This window comes from Rissa tridactyla, chromosome 1, assembly GCF_028500815.1.
Source record: "Rissa tridactyla isolate bRisTri1 chromosome 1, bRisTri1.patW.cur.20221130, whole genome shotgun sequence".
Classification (NCBI taxonomy): Eukaryota; Metazoa; Chordata; class Aves; order Charadriiformes; family Laridae; genus Rissa; species Rissa tridactyla.
In genome coordinates this window covers 6,461,193-6,481,857 of record NC_071466.1, presented here as the reverse complement: position 1 = coordinate 6,481,857, position 20,665 = coordinate 6,461,193, and the positions used below count along the sequence as shown (strand labels likewise).

General features: G+C 46.1%; 1 protein-coding gene across 1 annotated transcript in view; it reads left to right on the top strand.

Annotated features, from left to right (window-relative positions):
- The window catches only part of MYO7A (myosin VIIA), an 88,351-nt gene that overhangs the window by 6,230 nt on the left and 61,456 nt on the right, over positions 1-20,665 (top strand). The window contains exons 2-3 of the mRNA XM_054187872.1: positions 14,787-14,900; positions 15,942-16,094. Of these exons, the coding sequence (XP_054043847.1) occupies positions 14,787-14,900; positions 15,942-16,094 (267 nt within the window). The remainder of the gene's footprint in view (positions 1-14,786; positions 14,901-15,941; positions 16,095-20,665) is intronic.

Sequence of the window (20,665 nt, the reverse complement as noted above, 5' to 3'; positions counted from 1 at the left end):
GAGTCACCATCCCTGGAGGTATTTAGAAGACGTGTAGACATGGTGCTGAGGGACATGGTTTAGTGGTGGACTCGTCAGTGTTAGGTTAAGAGTTGGACTCGATGATCTTAAGGGCCTTTTCCAACCTAAATGATTCTATGATTCTATAACCTGACTGTGACGAAGTCTTGCTGTTTGTATACGCTTTCTGAAAAGAAAAAGCCTGTAATGAATGTTGAACCTCACATGGCCATTGTGCACCAGCTGGTGGAGCTGGGGCCTGCTGGCCCTTCTAGCAACCCCTTTGTAAGAGTAAGGCTCGGGGAGAGAGAGATCAGAAATCCTTCATTCTCACCCACCCCCCATCCCACCCTGTATCTTACCCAGCAGAAGGGTTGATTTCCCTTGGGCCTTGCTCCAGCCATTGAGCATTTTCATCCAAGCCGTGCAACACAGCAGAGAAAAGCATCTCCCATCCCATCCCCACCCTCACACACCCGCCTCCCTCTGTCTCCCCTTCTCTCCCTCCCAGATGTGTGATACAGCTGTTTCCTGGATCATGGTGTCCATAATTTCACCAAAATCATGGCTTATAAGTACTTTAAAAAACTATGAACGTAATTTATTATTTCTTACTTATTGCTGTTATTTTTACTCAGTTCTCAGATGGGATATAGGGAGTGGCAGTTGGAGGGATTTGGGTAAAGAGTGGACATTTAAGCCAACATGGCTGCTGTAAAAAAATGTTTATGATATGACGTCCTTAGTGTAGTGTTGGACCATGCTTTTAATCTGCTCCTTGTGAGAATGGATGTGCAAGCAGGCAGATGGCTCTCCCTGTTTGAGGCGACCTTCCTCTTCATCAAATTCCTCTTGCAAAACTGGAAAACATTCAACAGCAAGGAATTAAAAGGGAAACCCTCAACATTTCATGGATTTGGGGTCACAGGCACATCTGTGGAATGACCCTGATGTACACTAGTGAAAGATTTGGCCCTTATGGTGTAAAATTAATTCCTTTTTCAAGCCACAGCACCATTTGCTAACACAGTTTGGCAGCTGTTTTCCTAGAAAAAACCAACTTAGCTCTGGCTTTCTGCAGTCAGGTTCAAGAAGGTGTGCGCAGCTCCTGGGGCCCAGGGGAAGGAAAGCAATAACAGACTTTTTCAATAGCACAAATTGAAAAATGGCATTTCTTTCTCAGGAGAAAGCTGAGCTGGGAGTGCAGAGAATATCTGCTGAGATGTCATTGCCCGGTCAATAAATAAAATAATTTTATTGGAATTAAAAGCTGACTTTGAAGACAGAATTCCAATGAAAATGTCAAAACGATATGCTCCATGTCAGTCGTTAGCCCTACTCAAATGTTTTCATGAAAATATTTGTTTATGTGATTTTCTGGTTGCATTTTAGGTTTTGGTGAAATGGCATTCCTTAAGGAAGATTTCCAGTAAGAATTTTGGAGGAGTAAATCTATTTTTAGTTGTTTTATAAATGTGACGAAAACAGAGGGAGGATTTGGACGTTTGCTAGAATACACACGAGAAGCCTGTTCTGAAAGAAAAAAAAAAAAAAGGCAGTTTAAGAGCAGAGAAAATTCAATACTATGAGTGAGACAGCCCGAGACGCTGGTAAGCCAGCTGGCACTTTAGATACTTCTACTGGGGCTTTCAACAGTGGGGAAATTAGATGAATAAGCGTGAACTGGGACTTGGGAATTTGGATGCGGATGCTTTTGCATTTCCATTTTGCCACTGCTGGGTATATGTACAGACGGTCTAGTGGTCAGCAGCCTTGACCGGCTCACGCAGGGGTTGTGCATTAGACCGTTGCAATGTAAGGGAATTGCCTTTTCCCTGTCCACATCTATGGGGATGTGAGTTTTGCAAAAATGAGAAGGTGATAAGGTGGATCAGCCCTCCTCTCCTTCCCAAATCACCCTTGCTGCTATCTGCAAAAGGGAGGTGGCATTGGCCGAGGAATGCAGCTGCTTTCTTGCACTGGTCAATCTTAAAAGTTTACAAGGATTTCATCCTCCGTTAGGCAATTTTGTGAAAGGGGAAAACTTCACTGGCTATAAATTATGTGGACTTCTGTTCCTGAACAGAAATTATTATAAAATTCTGAACAGAGCTACAGCATGCTGAAGTTGGGAACATATATAAAATGACCGTATTTGTTCAGACCCAGGACTGTCCCATTTGGTATTCTGTATCCAGACGGTTGGTGAACACCAAGGGACAAGTAAGCATGCAGTGTAAGTGCCTCACAACATGTTCCTATCCTTCGGCTAATTTCCTGGCCTCCACCTATGAACTTTCAGTTTGGGGATCTCCCAAGCCTGATGTGATTTATTTGATTAACAGTCCCTAATGTAGCTCCCTTCCAAGAGCTTGTCCAGCTTCCTTACTTCTCCAGGTTTCCTATTCACCTCCATTGCTTTTTGCTGAACCTAGTCCTTGATGACTTCGGTTGGCGTCCTCTTACTTTTGGACTGGAAGGCTATTTTAAAGAAGTATCTCTACAGGCTTGTCCATTCTGCCCTGGGCATCCACATGGTGAAGATAGGATGCTACACTAGATGGTCCTTTGATGGGCCTTAACCTTGCACACACATTTTCATGTCAATGAGGCAATTCCACTCACATCCTCATTGCATTGCTCCCCCCCACACTCTTTTACCAAGAAGGAGATGTCCTCCATCCTTTCCCCAGACTCACTTCAGCAGAACCCAGGAGAAAAAGAGGTTGGCTTATTTTCCATGCGGAAGAAGAAAGAGCCAAATGCTGCTTTTTTTTAAAGATTGGGGAAAATGCCTATCTGGGACAGAGCCTTGCCAGTGATTTGCACACCACAGCTCAGAAACCTTTCGTGCAGCCATTGTGAATGCAAAATGAGCAATTTATGTGCATCTCCTACCAGCCAGCCAGACGTTTTATTGCCAGCGCCATTGCTGGCAAATGACTCCTAAGGTCACACACTGCGTTTTCATGATCTGCAAATCACATTGTAAAGGCCTTTTACTGCCCCTTAACCCTATAAAATTGCTAGATTTGGTGTAAGGCAGACAGGCAGCCCTTTCCCATTAAGTAGATGCTTGAAGATAAACAGCATTTGCATCCAGCAAAATGCAGTGGAGGCATTAACCATATTTCCGTGCTGATACTCTGTCAGCCCATTCCTTACAGAAACGTAAGCATAATTAATATATCTATGTGATAATACCCTCGCAGTCTCAAAATCAAGGCTATATGGCAATTATTGAATTCCTCAAAACCAGTATAAAGTTGATGAGCGTTCTTCACATGAATTCATTTCCCTTTACGTAATTTAGGTTTTCGTGTGAGCACCAACCAGCTGCCTGTTGCTGGACCAGGATCTCTGCCATGTGAGGCACCTTGCAAACCCACAACAAAACCCAAAGTTTGGTTCCAGGAGTAACACTTAACAAAATCCATTGGTAATGTAACCCTTTTTATCGTAAAGCAGATAAAATGTGAGACAAAACTGCTTTGGAGGCCACATCCCCCTACACAGACTGGGTGGCATATGCAGAATGGACTGTCCAGGTAATAAAATACCCATGAGGAAAACAAGAAGTCCCAAGAATACAGGAATTAGTTGCTGTCCTAAAAGCCTCCAGAGCTTATTTCTTTTATGGTTTTATTCTTCTAGCTACCAGAGCTCAGCACGACCATATGAAAGTGTAATCTCACTGGCAATCTTAGCAGCTACCATTCCTTGATAATGTCACGTAAGAAATAGGTCCAACTTGCTTTTTCAAGCTGTGGCTACTGCTTTGTTTTTAATTGGCTGGTGATTATTTGGCGAGACTTGGATTTTGAAGCAGGTTTCTGGGTTTGTGTTTGCAAAAAAGGACGGATGTTCAGGGTCTGGCTTCTGATCACGCTCTGAAAGACAAGTCTCTCCGGTATGTGCCCAACAAGCTATAAACCATTAGCTGTAAAAACCGTCCCGAGCTCACAGTTTGAAGGCATCCACAGTGCACATCTGTACCTGTGCTGTTCCAACAAGGCAACCGTCTTGGGTCTGCCAACTACAACTGTGATTTGAATAGTGATGATTGTCCCTATCTCTGTCATCTTGTGCCAACCTAAACACTCCACTCTTTCTCTTTTTGGAACTTCTAGGTTAGGGTTTGTCTAGCTGAACTTGCTGACTGGTTCCTTCAGACCCTTAATGAACGTGGTTGGCCTCTGGGCTTCTTCCACAGCCTTCTGGAATTTCACACCTTCCACAGCCCCGCTGTGATGGTGTGAAATTTGGGATTAAAATGCACACTCTGTCATTCCTCATTCTGCTTCAGGTACTATTAGCATGAAAGTTGAATTAAAACCCACGGAGAAATCATCAGAAACAAAACTCCTGATGCACTTGGTAGTTCCAGAGAGTTACAGCAGATGGGGCTGCTATGGTGCTGCCGGGAGCCCACGGCGCAGCTCTTCGGCTGGTTCACCTCCTCCCCCAGAGGGACCCACCACCAGCAATTTGGGAAGTTTTCCAAACATGGTAGGAAAAGGGGCTTGAATGATGCAGGCAAGTGGTTGCAATTACCAACCTGCTCTGGCTTTCCAGTTCAAGGGTGGTCTTGCATGGAGCCAACCCTTGAACTGGAAAGCCAGAGCAGGTTGGTAATTGACCAAACCCATGAAGCAAGCAATGAAATATGGATGATTTTGCTGGGTTTTAATAAATACGAGTAGGATTCTTTTTATTATCTGTTTCTGGATGATAAAAATGTCCAGGTTCTTCACGTTTTCAAGATTGTTTTGATGTCTGGGCGTATCTTTTCTCCTTTTGGAAGGACGCTACTTGTATTGCAGGATCTCTACATCCTCATCGCTGGCAACAAAAGAACAAAAACCAGTATCAAGATGTTTTGCATTACAAGCATTGCCGGCATGAATTTTTGGTTTTCCGTTATGCTTTCTCCTGCCATTCATTCCTCTCTGGAGCTGGCTTTTCAAACACAGCCCTGGAGCAGTCCACTTCTCCCTTAAGCAGTCATATCACAAACTCCCTCAAGATGCTATTGACTGAGCTGCAAACTAACCTTCCCCCAGACCCCCTCACCCTCCTCAGCAACCAAGACAACTCTCGGTGCGTAAGTGTGTAAAAAGGGCAGTGCTGCTCAGATCCAATGTGGCAGTAAAGGAAAAACAGCATTACCCCACCTTCATTCCATATTTCCAAAGATGAGACACGATATTTTAGGTGATAGGGCTTGTCTAGACATATCAGTGCCACTCTGGCTAATGCAGACCCTTAGCACAGACACGTTTCTGCTGAGGCAACTGCATTTACGGGAGTATAGACTACTCCTATGTAGGAAAAGAATACATTTTTACTAGTTCTAAGCACTTAGTACTATGTCTACATTCCTGTTCATGCAGGAATAGCTGTGCAGGTTGCAATAGTCCCACATCTATTTCGTACACAGGAACTCATTGCAGGCTGGATCTCAGTGAGGTTGTGAAAAGGCAGGGAGGAGGGAAGGAGGACTCTGAAGTAAAGAAACAAAAGAAAAAGGATCTTCCCAGAGCATGAAAGATGAAGCTGAAACTCTGAAAGAGAATTTGACAGGTTGCATATGAAAAGCAAAAGAGATTTTTATTGCAGGTGGTGGAAAAAATCCTGGTTTGTTTCCCCAGCAATAGCATCAGGTAAAACAATTGAATTCACGTGGTTGCTTTTACGCTTCTTTGAACAGCTTTTCTGAGCCAGGATGAAAAACTTCCCTTCCAATTTACATTTCTGTGTATGATCCTTTTTTTATTTCATTTATTTTTCCCCTTCATCAGTAACCGTACGTTGGAATTCAGACTGTGTCCTTTTTGTGAGTCGTTCTGATCATGAAAAGGCTGTATGCCTCAGAGGCAGAAAAATGTTGGGTGGAAACACCTGATTACCTCCATCTGTTGCATCGTTCCATAGCTCTGGTGCTCATCAACTGGGACTCTTCTTTCAGGAATCAAATCAAAGAGCTCTCTGCCTTCACCCCCGGGGAATAAAGCCTCTGTCAGCATCGCTCGGCAATGCCACAGCAGATACCTGCTCCGCTCCCCGGCCGCGCTGCCAGCTGCACGGTCCTGCTGCTCTCCCTGCTCCTTCACCGGGGCTTTGCTGGTTGCCAGATGAGGCAGTTCAGGGGGTAAGCCAGCAAAACGCTTTGCAAAAACACATGAAAGTGTTGCTGCTGGGTTGGCTCCCTGAATCGGTTCACCGTGGGATCAAATCAAAGAACGGGATGGCAGCACGCATCTTAGCCGTATCGTCCGGCCAGAGGGACCTGCTGGAACCATCATCCCTCCCAAATTGTGCTCAGAGAAGGCGATGGCATTCCCTTAATCCCATCTTCCTAAAGTTTAACATGCAGAACAATATGCATTTAAAGGAAAATGTCCAAAATCTTTGCTTCTGGGTGGCTTAGGGCAAGTGGTTTCCATCGTGCCTCCTACTGCAAACTAGGGATGTCTTAGCCACACTCCTAGTTGTCTGGGGGATGGGGGTGACTGGTTTTGGGAGATTTAGAGAGGATTTGAGGGCTCCCAGTCTGGTACCAGTGCAACCTCTCTACTCCCAGGGCCTGAAGGAGTATATCTTGGTCTAACAGTATTAAATTATACGCTTCCATCCTAAAGTGCTCCCCCTGGATTCCTCCTGGTTTTATTTTTTCCCTCTCTGCTTTCCCAGATTTGTATGTCTTATGACTCCTCCGTCGTCTTCCTTTGGATTTCCTCTATTTGCATTTAGGACAGGGCCCCACCATGGGGCTAAAAGGCTCAGTCTTCATTTCCTGTTCCACTTCTGCGTCTTAGCAGATTTTTCAATCACATCCCGAGCGGTGGCCATCAGCTTTTTGTGTGAGACCTGGCAGGAAGGGCTCTGGCACGGCGTTTGGGTGGGTGACGGCCGGGGCCAGCCTAATCTGCTTGAAACGTCAACAGATTGCCGGATTCTCCGCTTTGCCCGTGGCGGTAATGCCCTAGGAGTTGCGGATTAAATCTTCTATCTCCGTGTTTGTCTGCACGCTTAAAACCCGCTCCTTGAGCCGGGATGTCCCGAACAGTCAACAACAAGCTCCTTGCCAAAAGCCAGGGACGAGGTCAGACATTGCTGGGAGCTGAGCCTTGTTGCACCACACTGGATTGCCCCTCTGCAAACCCAATTAAAACCATCATTATTGCTCCTGGAGTCTTTGACTACCCCTCAGCGCCAAATGGGAAAATGCTGGGACGGGTGCCATGCTTGGTTTTTTCCTTCCTGTCAGTATCAAAGTTACAGGATGAGCAAGCGGCGCATTGATTATTGAATTATTTAACGATTCCTCTTGCATCTCTGCCTTTGCTTCAGAAAGCCTTTGTGTGTAGCACGTTACCTTGTCTGACAGCTGGTGCCTGATGTGCTACGAGAAATTGGGAAGAGAATCTTATTTATTTATGAAGCAGGAAAATTATTAGTGTTACTGACTACCAGCGTGTGTGTTTCTTGCACGATGGTTTGTTGTTAAGGAGAAATTCAAGCTTTTTCTTCCTTTCCCACCTTTTCTCGATGCCGGTGGCAACTGCGCAGCTAAAGATGAGCGCACAGAATAGAGATGAGCAGTCCTAATTCTCCCCTGGGTGTCACAGCTGGGCATCCAGGAGAAGCTCCATTAAACTGAGCAGGGTACACCCATGTAACCGAGAGCTGAACTGAGTCAGATAGGTGATATCTAGAGGTGATATGTGTTTTTAGTAGAGCACGGACATTATACTGCCCAAAGGATTCAGGTAACTGTTGGAAGTCTGCATTGGCATAATATGCTGTGCTGCACCAATACGTTTAGGTTTCAGTCTGCTCTCCAAATGGCATTGAAATGTGGAGCTGGGGGAGTGCCTGTGTTTGCGCTTGTGTCTGCATACTCGAAGGATTTTCTGCTTCGAAGACGAGCGGTAAGGAAGTAAAGGGCTCACCTTGGATCTGGCTCTCCGGAGACCTGGGTAGGTGATTGTGCCTGTTTCCAAACAAACAAACAAATGAACAAACAAAACCACGGCATAAAGAGGTCATTTTACATCAATTGTCAGAGGTATGGCCCACAGATGACGTTTGGCCCACATGGTGCATCGACAGCCATTCTGCAGGACACCATCTTTCCTATTTTGGAAGAGCAAGTTTAGTGCTGCCGGGACTAATCGGTGGAGCGCTGCTGACCTGAGTCCACCAACAGCCTCTGATAATCAGTGATTTTCCATATCCTTCAGCAATTTACCTGAATATCAGCCCTTAGGGCCCCCCACACTAGGGGTAGGAGCCACCTTGGCTAGCTTTGGACGCCTGTACTCTAGATTTCTACCACTAAACTGTCCTCTTCACACACCCTTTTAGGTCAGTATCATCTGCCCTAGTTTAAATAACTGCTTTATGGAGAGGTGACCGTAGAAGTGCCTCTTTCTTTCTCTTGAATGTAGAATAGAATAGAATAGAATAGAATAGAATAGAATAGAAGTATTTCAGTAGGAAGGGACCTACAATTTTCATCAAGCAAAGATGTGGATATCTGGCTCAGAGATGGACACATGCACTGGGTTGAGTCCCACCTTACCCATTTCCCTGAATAATTCAGCATTTCAGTGACAGCTGCAAAACAACCAGCTCAAGAACGCCTCCTCAGCCCTGGCGGTGTCTGGTGCATTTTTCTGGGGTCTGAAAAACAGGCTGGTGCAAAGAAACCCAAGCTTTCATTAAATTAGGGGGTTCACCTGCTGTGAGGGTGGTGGCATTTCACTTTTTTCTCCAGCAGTGAGGTCCACACCACCACGGCAGCACTTAATGTGAGCTCAGGTCTCTGCAACAGCATAAACCTATTGCCTGGGTCACATCAGTTCCTTAGGATAAGCATTTGCCCCTTACTATGTGCGTGCACGAAGCGTGTCGCAGCAGGACCTTGATCTCAGCTGTGCCTGCTGCTGCAGAGGCGTAGTAAATCATCAGATCAGGGTCCAGCATGGCTCTGCGGGCTCATACTTCTGTCTCTGCCGCGAAGAGTCTAATGTTACCCCGGGGAGCTGTAATCCACACCGGATGGCATTGCTGACGGGCTGCCGGCCAGCTAAAGGTTTGTTTTCCTCCACCATGTCCCTCCCCTTATTGTCCTAAGTGTGTTTATTTGTTTCCCACATACGGCATAGCACATTCCCTTAGAAAAAGCATGCTGATAGGAGGCTTAATGCCGTTGCTCTGCCCCTTGGTGCATAGAGAAGGGAGGCTGGTTTCCAAGCCAGGTCATCCCTTCAGAGAGATGGGGTTTCCCGTTTCCAGGAGGCAGCACGGCCGGGCCATTCAGACAGACAGCCCTGCAAACGCCAAGTGCTGACGCGCCTGACTCCGTCTAACGAGCCCCCCGAAAATCTGCTAGCAGAGGAGCAATGCAAAAAAAAAAAAAAAAAAAAAAAAAGGCAATGGAAACGTGGGGAATTACAGACCTTCAGCAGCCCCAGCAGCAGGGAAAAAAATTAGCACGCTCGTGTTATAGGACTGCAGAGGCTGGATTCAGCCCTCTGGGCTTCCATCTCTGCTTTGCTCCAAGGATAACCCGGGGCAAATCGTTCCACTCCTCTGCTCCTTAGTTTACTCTTTGGCAGCACACGGAGGTACGCAGCCTCGGAAATATGGTACAGGGTGTAGCTGAGCCGTGATCGTGGTAAATACAAAGTGAGATAAATACATTGGCTGCTCTTTCTCAGACCTGCTGCTCCCACACTGCTCCAGTTACCGTGGTATGGCAGTGAGGAAAGGTGTGCTGATGAGCAAAGAGCATCTGTAGGACCCAGCTCAAATCCAAAGAGCCCATCCCATGGGTCCCTTTACGTACGTTTATTTAGTCCTTCATTTCCACATGTATCCTCTCATTGATTATTAGCTTTGATTGGACACCTATCTTGTACTTTCTAGGGGAGCAAAAATGCAGTTGTTTACAGCACTGCGTGTTCGGGTCATGCTGGAGGTAGACATCTCCCATGAGATTGCTATATTTGGTCTGTGTCTCTTTCTCCCTACATTGCTGTGGCATTTCATGTACATTTTTACTTGCTCCTTTGGTGGACTGTAGACATCCATCTTATTAATTTCTAACTTGCCTTCTTATCCATGAGACTCGACCTCTTCCTTAAATTATCCACCCAGCTACAAGAAATATTGTTTCAGGGTTTTGTAATATGGCTTAAGCCTACCAAGTTATTAATCCATTATCTGACCCTGGGTGAGGATTGCCGCACTCTTGTCACTGCTGTTCACTGATGAGCAGAAGTAGCTCGGTGTGAATTTGATGTACCCATCATGTATGGTTGTCCTCGGTGACTGTGTCCCATCAAGGGGACCTATAAAGCCTTTGTTCTTCTAGATGACTTTCCACCAAGAATGCGCCCTCTGCATCATGGACAAATGGATCCAAAACCCCGTGGAATCAAGGCATCAGTAGAGTTTTGCATTAAGATAGTGATAAATGAGAATGGCGTGGAAAGCTTAGCAGCTGCACCGCTATCCACCACTAACTAGTCTCTGGTCTGTACAAACGATGGTCTGTACAAACGATTTCCATGGAAGAGACTGACACCCAGGTAGCATGGCCCTAAATTCTCTAAATAAGCCGAAAAGCCCTTCCTAGGTGAAAATGAGAAATCTTGAGTGTATCTGAGACAGGATAGGAAAAAGCAAATCTAGGGGGACTGTAAAATGTCTTGTGCTCTTATGGTTGGGCCAGCAGTCCTGATTAGTCCTTACAAGAACAGTCCTCCCTACATAGAAGGAGGGATTGCAGAAGTGGGTCTGTGGAGCAGTCAGTGCAACCTCGTTATCTCCGTGGTCCTCATATTTTAGCACGTTGTCATCCACAGCCCAAGTGCCCATCTCACCTATAGGCACAGAGGCTGTGCTGCTCTGAACACCTTCCACTCAATTATTTAAAATTCAGTTGCTATGGATCTACTCAAGGCGATCAGTTTAAAGAAAATGCAGATGGTCTCTGGTTTTGGGTTCCCGCTGCGCTTTGGTTAATTTGGTATGTAAAGGTATTAGGTTAATTAAATGCCATGTGTTGCATGGGGACTGACTGCATTTGTGGATTAATAAGTACCCGAGTGTGTTCTGTGCTGAAAGTCCCTCAAGCTGGCAGATGGTTAGTTCACTGAGAAAGGAAGGTAACGGAGAGAAGTCTTGGGGAAATGAAGAGGTTTCCAGTTAATGCTGCAGTCGTTTTTCCAGAACGGGCAGTTGCAGTGTCCTTCATGTCTCTGACCAAGTATCACCCCTTACTGGAGAGACTGGAAGAATTTAAGTGAAGAGAAGCAAAGTTGCTCAGTTTGCTTTGAGACTTCTGCAGCACCAGTTCTATGGAGCAAGCATGCTAGATGGCCAGTGGAGGACCATGGCTGGTGCATGGAAATTTTTCTGCTAGGAGAAGATCTTTACCAAGACCCATATTGTGAATCAGGTCAGAGGGTGTCCTGCAAGCAGCAGGCATGGTCACGCTGGAGGTCTAAAGCAAAGCGACCACAGCTTCCTGGCATTCATGGTGGAATACACATAGAAAGCAGAGAAAGGGACAAATACCACTGTGAGATTTTGGAAATGCTGAAGAAGAAGAAAGTCGTTTTCATGCAGCCATGCGCTGAGGTGGTGGAAGATCAGGAGAGAGACCAGGGCAAATGGACACTACTCCGCAATGTCAACCAGGCCCTGAAGCCCACAACCATTTTAGCGGTAAGATAGGGGGTCCCAAGCTCTGAACGTGGCTGGGAGCTTTGAGGCCACTTTGAAATTGGTCTTGCTGTTTGATGGGATCCTTATACTGCTTGTGCCAGCTTCTCTCTCCTTCCTCCTGAAGTCTTTGTTCCCTCCCAAGCACTGCAGCTCCCCTGTGGTGCAATCTTCTTGCTCTTTGCACTTGGAAGCTCCTCCTAAAGATCCTCTTCATGAATTGTGTTGATCTGTGTGTGCGCCCGTGGTGGTGTTTCCTCCTCTGGCACTGCTGTTTCGTTGTCACTGCCCATAGCTTGTGAGGTCCTGGGGGTCTGCCCCAGAGCATTTGGAAGGACACTAGCACCCAGCGGCTGCATTGAGGAGGAGGAATTGCACCATGTTGGTACTGTGAAGTGACTGGTGGTATTCTCACTTCTCCAGTACTCTGTCATGTGTCTTGGAAAATAAACTACATCAGTCTAGGCATGAGGCAGGTTATGCAACTGGTAAGCCAGTCTGCCCGAGCTGGCAAATACGTGAATCGCCCCCATTTGCCCTGAAATCCCCGATATATCTGCTGCTTTTGGGGCTGATCCGAAGGCGATTGCATCAGCGGAAGGAGTGTAACTGACTTCCATGGGTTTTATATCAAATTCATTCAAGTCAGGGAAGGAAATAGGTCGTCACTCTTAATAAGTGATGTTATTTTTTGACTCCCTAGACCTTTCTGAGCTTACCGGCTTAGCCCATCCCATAAGACTTGCTTTTTTCACCAGTATTAAGAACTGCACTTTAATGTCTTTAGAAAGAGCATTTTAAGGGGACGAGCACTCTGTGCACTAGGCAGGCAAAACACAGGGATTGTCTTAGTGGTAGTGCAGTATCAATTTACCTTGGGGGGAGCAGGCTGCCTTTTTATCTCAGCTGTGTGGTAACAGAACATGTGAAGCAGGCTGCTTTTACAGCTATTCAGAATTAGAGATTTAAAAGAATAAAAAAACAGCATCACAACTCCTGTTTTCTTGATCGAGAGCAATGTTTATGCAGCTGATGAGGTGTCAGAAGGGCTTTCTGCTGAGCAGGGACTGAGAAACCTGCCTCCTCTCTTGCTGACACCTTGATCGAGTTACCCACCCTGTGCGTGAATTTTCCCAGCTATGCAGCGAGGATCACAGTGCTGAACACTCCGAAATGCTGTGAGAGTCTTGGATCAAAGGAGCTAAGAAATAAATATTAATATGAGTGGATTTATAATGTACCTGTGCGTGACTTACTGCATTCATTAGTTGTTTTTTGTTTTTTTTTTCCTTTTTAACTGAGTTATGGGATGTGGGGGTAAGGCAGCTAATGAGAAAAGGATCTGAATATAATATTTTTATGAGATGGGGAAAGATACTTACAACAGTGCTGTAGCACAAGCCTCTGAGGAAAAGAAAACCCAAACTAAGGGGTGGATCCTCAACTCCATGTAAGCAGGATGACTTTGTTAATATCCTAGGTGAAACCTAGCAAGCAGCTGCCAAGGGTGGAGTCTACCGTAAAACAGCTGGGGTCTCCTCGTGTGTAGTATTTCTCCATGTGTGGGTCCCTGGGTGTAGCCTTACATCCCTGTGGCACTCATGGGTTGGTCTCTCTCAGAAGTCCTGCTGAGCAATGACTTGGATGGTGAACGTTTCACCACGTTTTATATTGCTAGATGTCTCCAGTTCCCACTGCCCGGAGCGGACCTGAAGTTTGTTCATCAGCCCATTGGGTCAAACCAAATCTATAAATGCTCTGTCCATAGAAATGGTCAATAGTGGATGCTCAGAAAGGGGTTATATCTCAGCACGTGCAAAGCGATCCCTCCTATTTTTCACTTTCTCTTCTCCCAGTGCTTTTTCAGGACTTCAGAAGGTAGATACTGCATTTGCGTTGTGCTTAACAGGTACAAGTGGAGCTGCCCACCAGGGTTGTGGCATTAGGTGGGGCTGCAAGTTCACAATATTAAACTCAGATGCATGAAAAAGTACATTATCTTGCTTGATGCAGCATGCCTGACAATAATTTAACTAGGTGACTCCCAATTTTAGCACCTCTTCACATTGAGATTAGGGGCGGAAAATAATTCTGCTTTGTTTCAAAGAGTGTGGGCCCCACTTTTGGGTTATTTTGGGGTTTATTTCTGTTTTGAGGAAAACAGCTTCTTTAATAGCCTTTTTGCATTCAAGTAATTTAATATCCACAGAGCTGATGAGCAGATAGTCCCTTGCCCAGCAGGACTGACAAGAGGTCTGTAGGATCACTAGTGACATGGAGTGAGTGGATAGGGGTCAACTGCTTGCTGTGTCTTCCAAAACAAAAACAAAGAGGTCTCAAATGAAAGAGGTGACACACTTGAAGCACGCAAAAGGGCACAGCTTTTCACACTAATTGTAGTTAAACGCTTCCTTTGAGATTATGGATGCTAAAACTTCGCACAGCTTCAGGAAGCAACTAGACATACGGTAAATAAAATCCACTGAGAAGAATTAAATGCAAAGAGCCCACCTACATATCACTGTAGCTGGGAGACCTCGGGGAGGAGTATACGTATCTACCTCTCTGGTATGTATTTAACCCTTCTTTAGTCATCCCCTTTTCACCAGTCTCCAAGATGGGGGAATGTATATTTGAAAGTGGTTATCTGCAAGGAAAAAATGTGCCGCAAGCCCCTAGACAAGGTTTTCCGGAGCTGAAACCCATCTCCTAAGTGTGACTTTGCAGGCTTGTACATTGAACAGGGGGAAACCTCTAGCTCAGTTTTTCTGCCGTTGTCAATGCTCTGTAACCTGCTTGCTGGATGCAGTCTGTGGCCAGCAACCACTCACGAGCTCATGAAACGGAGAGCTAGTGTGTGCTGTGCGGGGCATGCCCTACTGCTGTTACCTTGCAGGGGGTTTCCTGAGCATCTGTGAAAAAGGGATGGTTTCTGGTTTGCAAACGGAGTCATTTGAATTGTACCAATGACTTGGGTACAAAACATCAGCAAGTTGTATCGCAAGGGATGCTGAACCTGAGTGTAACTGCCCTCTCTTTGGTTCCAGGGGGATTATGTGTGGATGGACCTCAAAACTGGACGGGAATTCGACGTCCCCATTGGAGCGGTGGTTAAACTGTGTGACTCTGGACAGATCCAGGTTGTGGATGATGAAGGCAATGTACGTACAAAAGGTTGTGATGACCTTTCTTCAGCTCTATGGGCCTGGCTAGGCCACGACCCATAGGGTCATGATGACTGACTTTGTCACAGTCTTCTCATATGTCCTTTTGGAATCAACTGTGCCATAGTTTTCTATTTGTAAGGGCAAGATAATGTGTCCCTACTTTTGTGGTGGTATTGTGAGTGAGAGGTTGAGAAGCTTCTAGAGTACAATGATAACGGAGGCCTCCAAAGTACATTTAAATAGTGCTTTGAGCAAACCTACCTTGACCTGCTGTTCCTCTATTGTTTTCCAGTCCTTTCTGACCTCCTACTAATACAGGATGTGCCCAAACACTGGTTCTCCTTCAATTTCCGACCCCTACTTGTGTGCAGTGGTGGCTATTTTAGAGGAGCATCTATATCACAAGCAGAGGGTGACCAGAGGAGGTTCTCTGTCCTTTATAATTTTTTTTCCAGACTGAGATAATTGTGAATGCTCTTTTTCCCTTCAAGGATGGCAGAAAGAGATTTGTTTCAGGAGGGTCATGGTGTCCAATTTGTAGTGGCTTTTGAAGCCCTTTAGAAGTGATCAGTCTAAATGACACTCTGCCAATAAAGGTGTGCTTTTGCCACTCCTGTGCATCCCTCTCTCCTATTCTAAATCATCTTTTCTCTGCTCAGTGGTATTTTGTGGTAGAGAGTTAACCAGTGATGTGAAAATGTAGTTGTGTGAAGAGAAGAAGAAACCTGCTATTTGTTAAAAACAACCCTGATGTGCTGGATGATACTTCTATCAGGATGGCTCGTGCCTCATGTCTCTTGTTTCTACAGTAAACCAAAAGATATTTTCCTTCTTCTGCTAGGAATCTTTCAAATTAGTCACTGCCGCATCCCAGGAATAGAAGCTTTGACCTCTGGGCTGATGCTCTCCCGTGTACATTCTTCCATCTGGTTCTTCTGTTTGGGGTGGGCTGTTTCTGTCTCTCATACCAAATGAGACACCACCCCAGTGGTATCTCACTTGCCTTATCTTCCTCTGTCCTCACTCTGTTCCCAGGAGCACTGGATTTCCCCGCAGAATGCCAGCCACATCAAACCCATGCACCCCACCTCCATCCATGGAGTGGAGGACATGATCCGCCTGGGGGACCTGAACGAGGCAGGAATCCTCAGGAACCTGCTGATTCGCTATCGGGAGCACCTCATCTATGTAAGTGTCCTTGCCACCTCCACTTCTTGCTCTGTACTGCATCCCCTTCTCTCCTTAGCTCTGGGGAACCCCCATGGGTGAAACCCTAATTGAACTGAGCATCTGGGTTTCTACCTTCACCTGGACCCAAGTGCTGGAGGGCTTCTACACTGTAGAGGACACGTTGCAGGGTTCATGGGTGTTCCAGTGAAAGACCCCATGAGTTAGGTAATAAGTACAGTCCTTGCCACTCGCTGTGTAGCCCTTGTAGAAGTTTTGGGCACATGCATTAACTTTCTATACACGCAATAACCAGTTCAACCCAGGCCATGTGCATGCTGTAGTAATCCTAAAGCAAAAGCCTTTGACAACTGCATGCTGGATGTGGTCCTTCTCCCACTGAACTCATTCAGCCCAAGTGGGTGAAGACAACAATTGCCAGAGGTGCAAGGGGTGGAGGAAGGACGAGGAGGTGCATGCATGAAATAACTGGGAACAATGAAGTGAGCAACTTCCAGAACAGCTCTAAAGTATCTCCCCCATCTGTGTTTATGACTTATTAGCTCTGGGTTGCCTGGGATCCTGACAGCTGATGTCTGGGGACAGCAGTGTCCTTCCTTAGGTCAGCTCAGTCATGTCATGTCCGGTGGACCCAAGTGCAGCCTTGCCAACCCCACCACATATTCAGAAATTGAGGGTTTTACAGGAGCCAGCCAGAACTGCATCTCTTTTCTGCAATAACATCACAAAGGCCACCTCCCCAGCAGGGCAAGAGTCAGCATTCAAGTCTCACTGCTGGTTTTATCAGTATGCCGTGTGCTGACATAGTCTGGTGCACTTTCTTGGGGCAGCAGTGTGTGTGTGTTTGCCACTACCTGATGTACTCAAACAGACTTCGCAAATGTGGAAAATGTGGTATTGCTCTCAAATCCTACAGTTTTCAGGAACTCATCTGAGTGTCTGCTGTGCCTTTGAAGGCCTTTTCAAAGCCACCTGGCAATCTGATTTTCAAAAGGCTCTAAGACTACTAGAATTTCAGGCCAGAGGGTACTGCAGTACAGTCTGACTTCCCAGATAGCATAAGCTAAGAGACTGTATCCAGGATTTTATCTGTCAAGTCTGCTTGTTCTGCTTGATGTCCAGTACCTTTTGAAAGGATGGTTTTGGGTTAGAGCTGGGCAACGATGGAGAACAGACCACTCTGTTACATACGGCTGACAGCTCCCTGCCTCCAACTCTTGAAGATATCCATCTCTTCTTTCAGAGTTGGATTTCAATGCTAGAGAAAGGAGATACGGCTGCTGAAAAGGCATCTCTAATTCCCCAAATCTTGGAGGAGAATAGAAACCCCCGTATTCATCTCTCACCGAGGCACCTTATTTGTTGTGCGTGATGCTTACGTCAGTTTAGAGAAAAAGCCATGACCAGAAAATAAATCAGATGTTAGATGAACTGAGTTACTCCCTGGAGCTCTCTTTAGGGAGCCTCAGCATTTATAATGATAAACTAACAAAAGTTAGCAGGGCCAAATTCATACTTGAGGTGTCTCCATGTGCACTGAGCACCCACGGCAGTCACCAGAGTTATCAATAGTGCCAACAGAGCCAAGACTGCCTTTCAGCTGTGCAAAAATAGGTGCCTGTCAGATGAGGTGATTGCTTTTGAGCTGGCTTGAGCTTGCCTATCATTTAAGAGTTTGTGTTGGAAGGGAAGTTCACGTTGGAGGTCTATAGTCCAACCTCCTCCGGCTCAGAGCATGTCCATCTTCAAAGTTAGATGTAGCACTCGTGGATAACTGAATTCAAACAACCAAGAAGTACAAGTAGCCAATAATTTGTAGTTGATTGGATCATTCGTGGAACATTTATCCATTGAGCACTGCCCCTTTTTCTCCCGTTTGTGGGCACCCTGCAGTGGTACCAAGTGGATTCCTGCAGCTCTCTCTTGCTCTCTGAGAAAGCTGGTGTCATGTTGGGTATTTTTTCACTGGTGTCCACGTGTCTCTCCCAGGGTCCCTATGTCATCAGGCAAGGGCCTGTTGCCTCACTAAGTGAACAGAGGTCCTCAGATAAGATTTCATGGGTGCAATATCAGATTACCTGTGAATAAAACCAGCTCCTTCAGTAAAGCTCTGCCTCTGAGCTCCCTCACCAAGCTATTCACAGGCATGCAGGGAGACGATGAACATGAACGAGCACTTGGCAGGGAGTTGTTTGGCAGCATCGTACTAATGAGGGCTAATGCAAAGAGTAGCTGCTAACCTGGAGGTGAGTGTGGGTGGTGATTTGGGCTGAAGTGACTCGGTAACCGTGCGGTTTCTTTACGAGTTCTTCAGGTCTGGTGGTGACAGTGCCATGGGTCCTACAGAGCAAGTACATAAGGGGTGGCCCCATCCCACAAAGGGATTTGTATGTCAGAGCTTCCAGTTACTGTGCCTTGATTGCTCCACACCACTAATGGCTTTGGAGTGCCAGCCCATGATCCTGGGTACAACACAGCAATTAGTGCAATCTCAAAATTACGTACAGCACAGAGCTTGATGGAGAGGCGTGTAAACCACCTCTGTCTACATGTGTGTTGTTGGATGCTCAGGAACCCAACTTCAGGTCTCATCTTTTAAGAGTGGTGGCACTGGGAGGAGTAGATTTGTGCTGAATGCGGTAAATATTGATGGCAGTTTTGCAAAGCCAAAGAACCGTATGGATGCCATGTGGGTAGGGGATACCCAGTATCCTGAGGTGGCTTTTTCCAGGGTGTAGTTTGCTCTGTCTTAAAGATGGTGAAGCTCAGTGTGACTTTACCTTCACTGCCTGAAAGGATTTCTGAGCCTGCTGAGTAAAGGGTGACTTTTCCAATGGGACTTCAGTCCCCCTTGTTTCCTCATCTCCTTAGCTTGGTGGAGGGTGTAATTCTGCTCTAATAAAATATAATTTTCCTTTTTCTCCCCCCTCACATTTTACTCGTAAGACAAACTGCGGTGGGAGGGTAAGTATGACTCTTGGCGCTGTCATTTGTAATCGCTGTCATGCCTGCCACTGGATCACTTGTTTCTGTTCACCATTGTGGCGTTCTCATTTACTTTGCACCACCATTGCTGCTGCTTCACAAGTGCACTGAGAGCATCATCCCCTTTGCCGCAGAGCTTGGCCCTCACGGTGAAGTTGTGACACTTTCCCAGAGCTGGAAAGGCCCCAACCTGTGAATGCGGTTAAAGCTGTAAGTGCTTCTCCGTAATGACATTAGCTTGGAGGAAAGAAACTTCTGCAGCAAAATGAGGAAAACTTCAACAAGGGCTTGCTGCCCACGGTTTGGCTTGCATGCACTGAGAAGCCACGCTGTATAGAAAGAGCATCTGGTGGGGAGTTTGGACTCCTGAGTAAGGTTAGAACTCCTTCTCTGGAGACGAAACCATTGACTGCTGCTGCTCTCTAAGGGTAGCCAAGACGCAGTAATGTTTGGTCGAGTTTTAACCCCATAAAAATCCAGATGAAGTCAGCCACGGTGTTCTGGGTAGCGAGGGAAGCAGGCTCAGAAAGGATTTGTTTGGGGCTAATTAAGATGTAGGTCATGCAGGCAGTAATGAGTTTGCACTGAGATGTGGTTCCTGTGCTCAGCCATGGCAGAGCCCCAGCCTATCGGTAAAGCTTTATTTTCCCAAGACAGGAGGGCTTTGCTTTCACCCAGCAATAGAAACCAGAGAGAGAATATTGGTGCCCTTTGGCCCCTCATCAGCAAAGTGGACAAAGTTTTGCTTGCCTTCAGCCGTGAGAACTGGGCAAATGGTGAGTACTTATCAACTAGGGAAGACCTACAAAAACAAGCAATAGTACAAGAGTTCATGCTGACGAAGTGTTTTGTGGATCACAAGGGAAGGGTCAGTGAGAGCATCCAGAACGCATTCCTGCAACTAATGGTTAACTCCTTTAAAAGTCTTGCTGGCTACATTTGGGGCAGAGCAGACCAGCGTGGCTGAAACACAGGGATTTCTGCAAAGGGTCAGTCTTTTTTGAGAAGAGGCTCAAGGAAGATTAGAAATGTCCCTAAAATTGACTTGGTAATAAATTATGACAAGGAAAAGAGCCTTTCAAGCATCTCACACAGGAGATGCTCCCAGGAAGGAGACTTGGTGTCCCTTGGGGATCTTGGTGACATGATCCCATTCAGAAATTGAGCTCATTCCTTCTCTGAGCTCTAAGCTTACCTGCTCTGTCCCTGTTGAAGGCTGCTCTGGGACTTCTCCGCTTTCTTATTTCAATGCCTTCTTCTTTTAACATCCATTCTATGCGATTTCACAGCCAATTTCTACCCTTTGGATTTGTGACAACTTTGTTCTCGAGCTTAAAGAGCTTTTTTCCCTTACTGGCACGTAACCCACTATTACAGGGAAGGCTATCATATCCTTCCTTAGTTACCACTGTAAATTCAAACCTCACCTGGGACTGAAAAGAAAGTTGCTCTCTGGTATTGGCCATGAGGCTAGAAAGTGTTGAGTCCCTCAGGGCTTTCACCATCCCTACTATAGGACACAGTTGCCACCTACTGGCTGCCTTTCAGCAAGCCTGAGCTGGTGGGGAAGTGTTGCGTAGATGGTG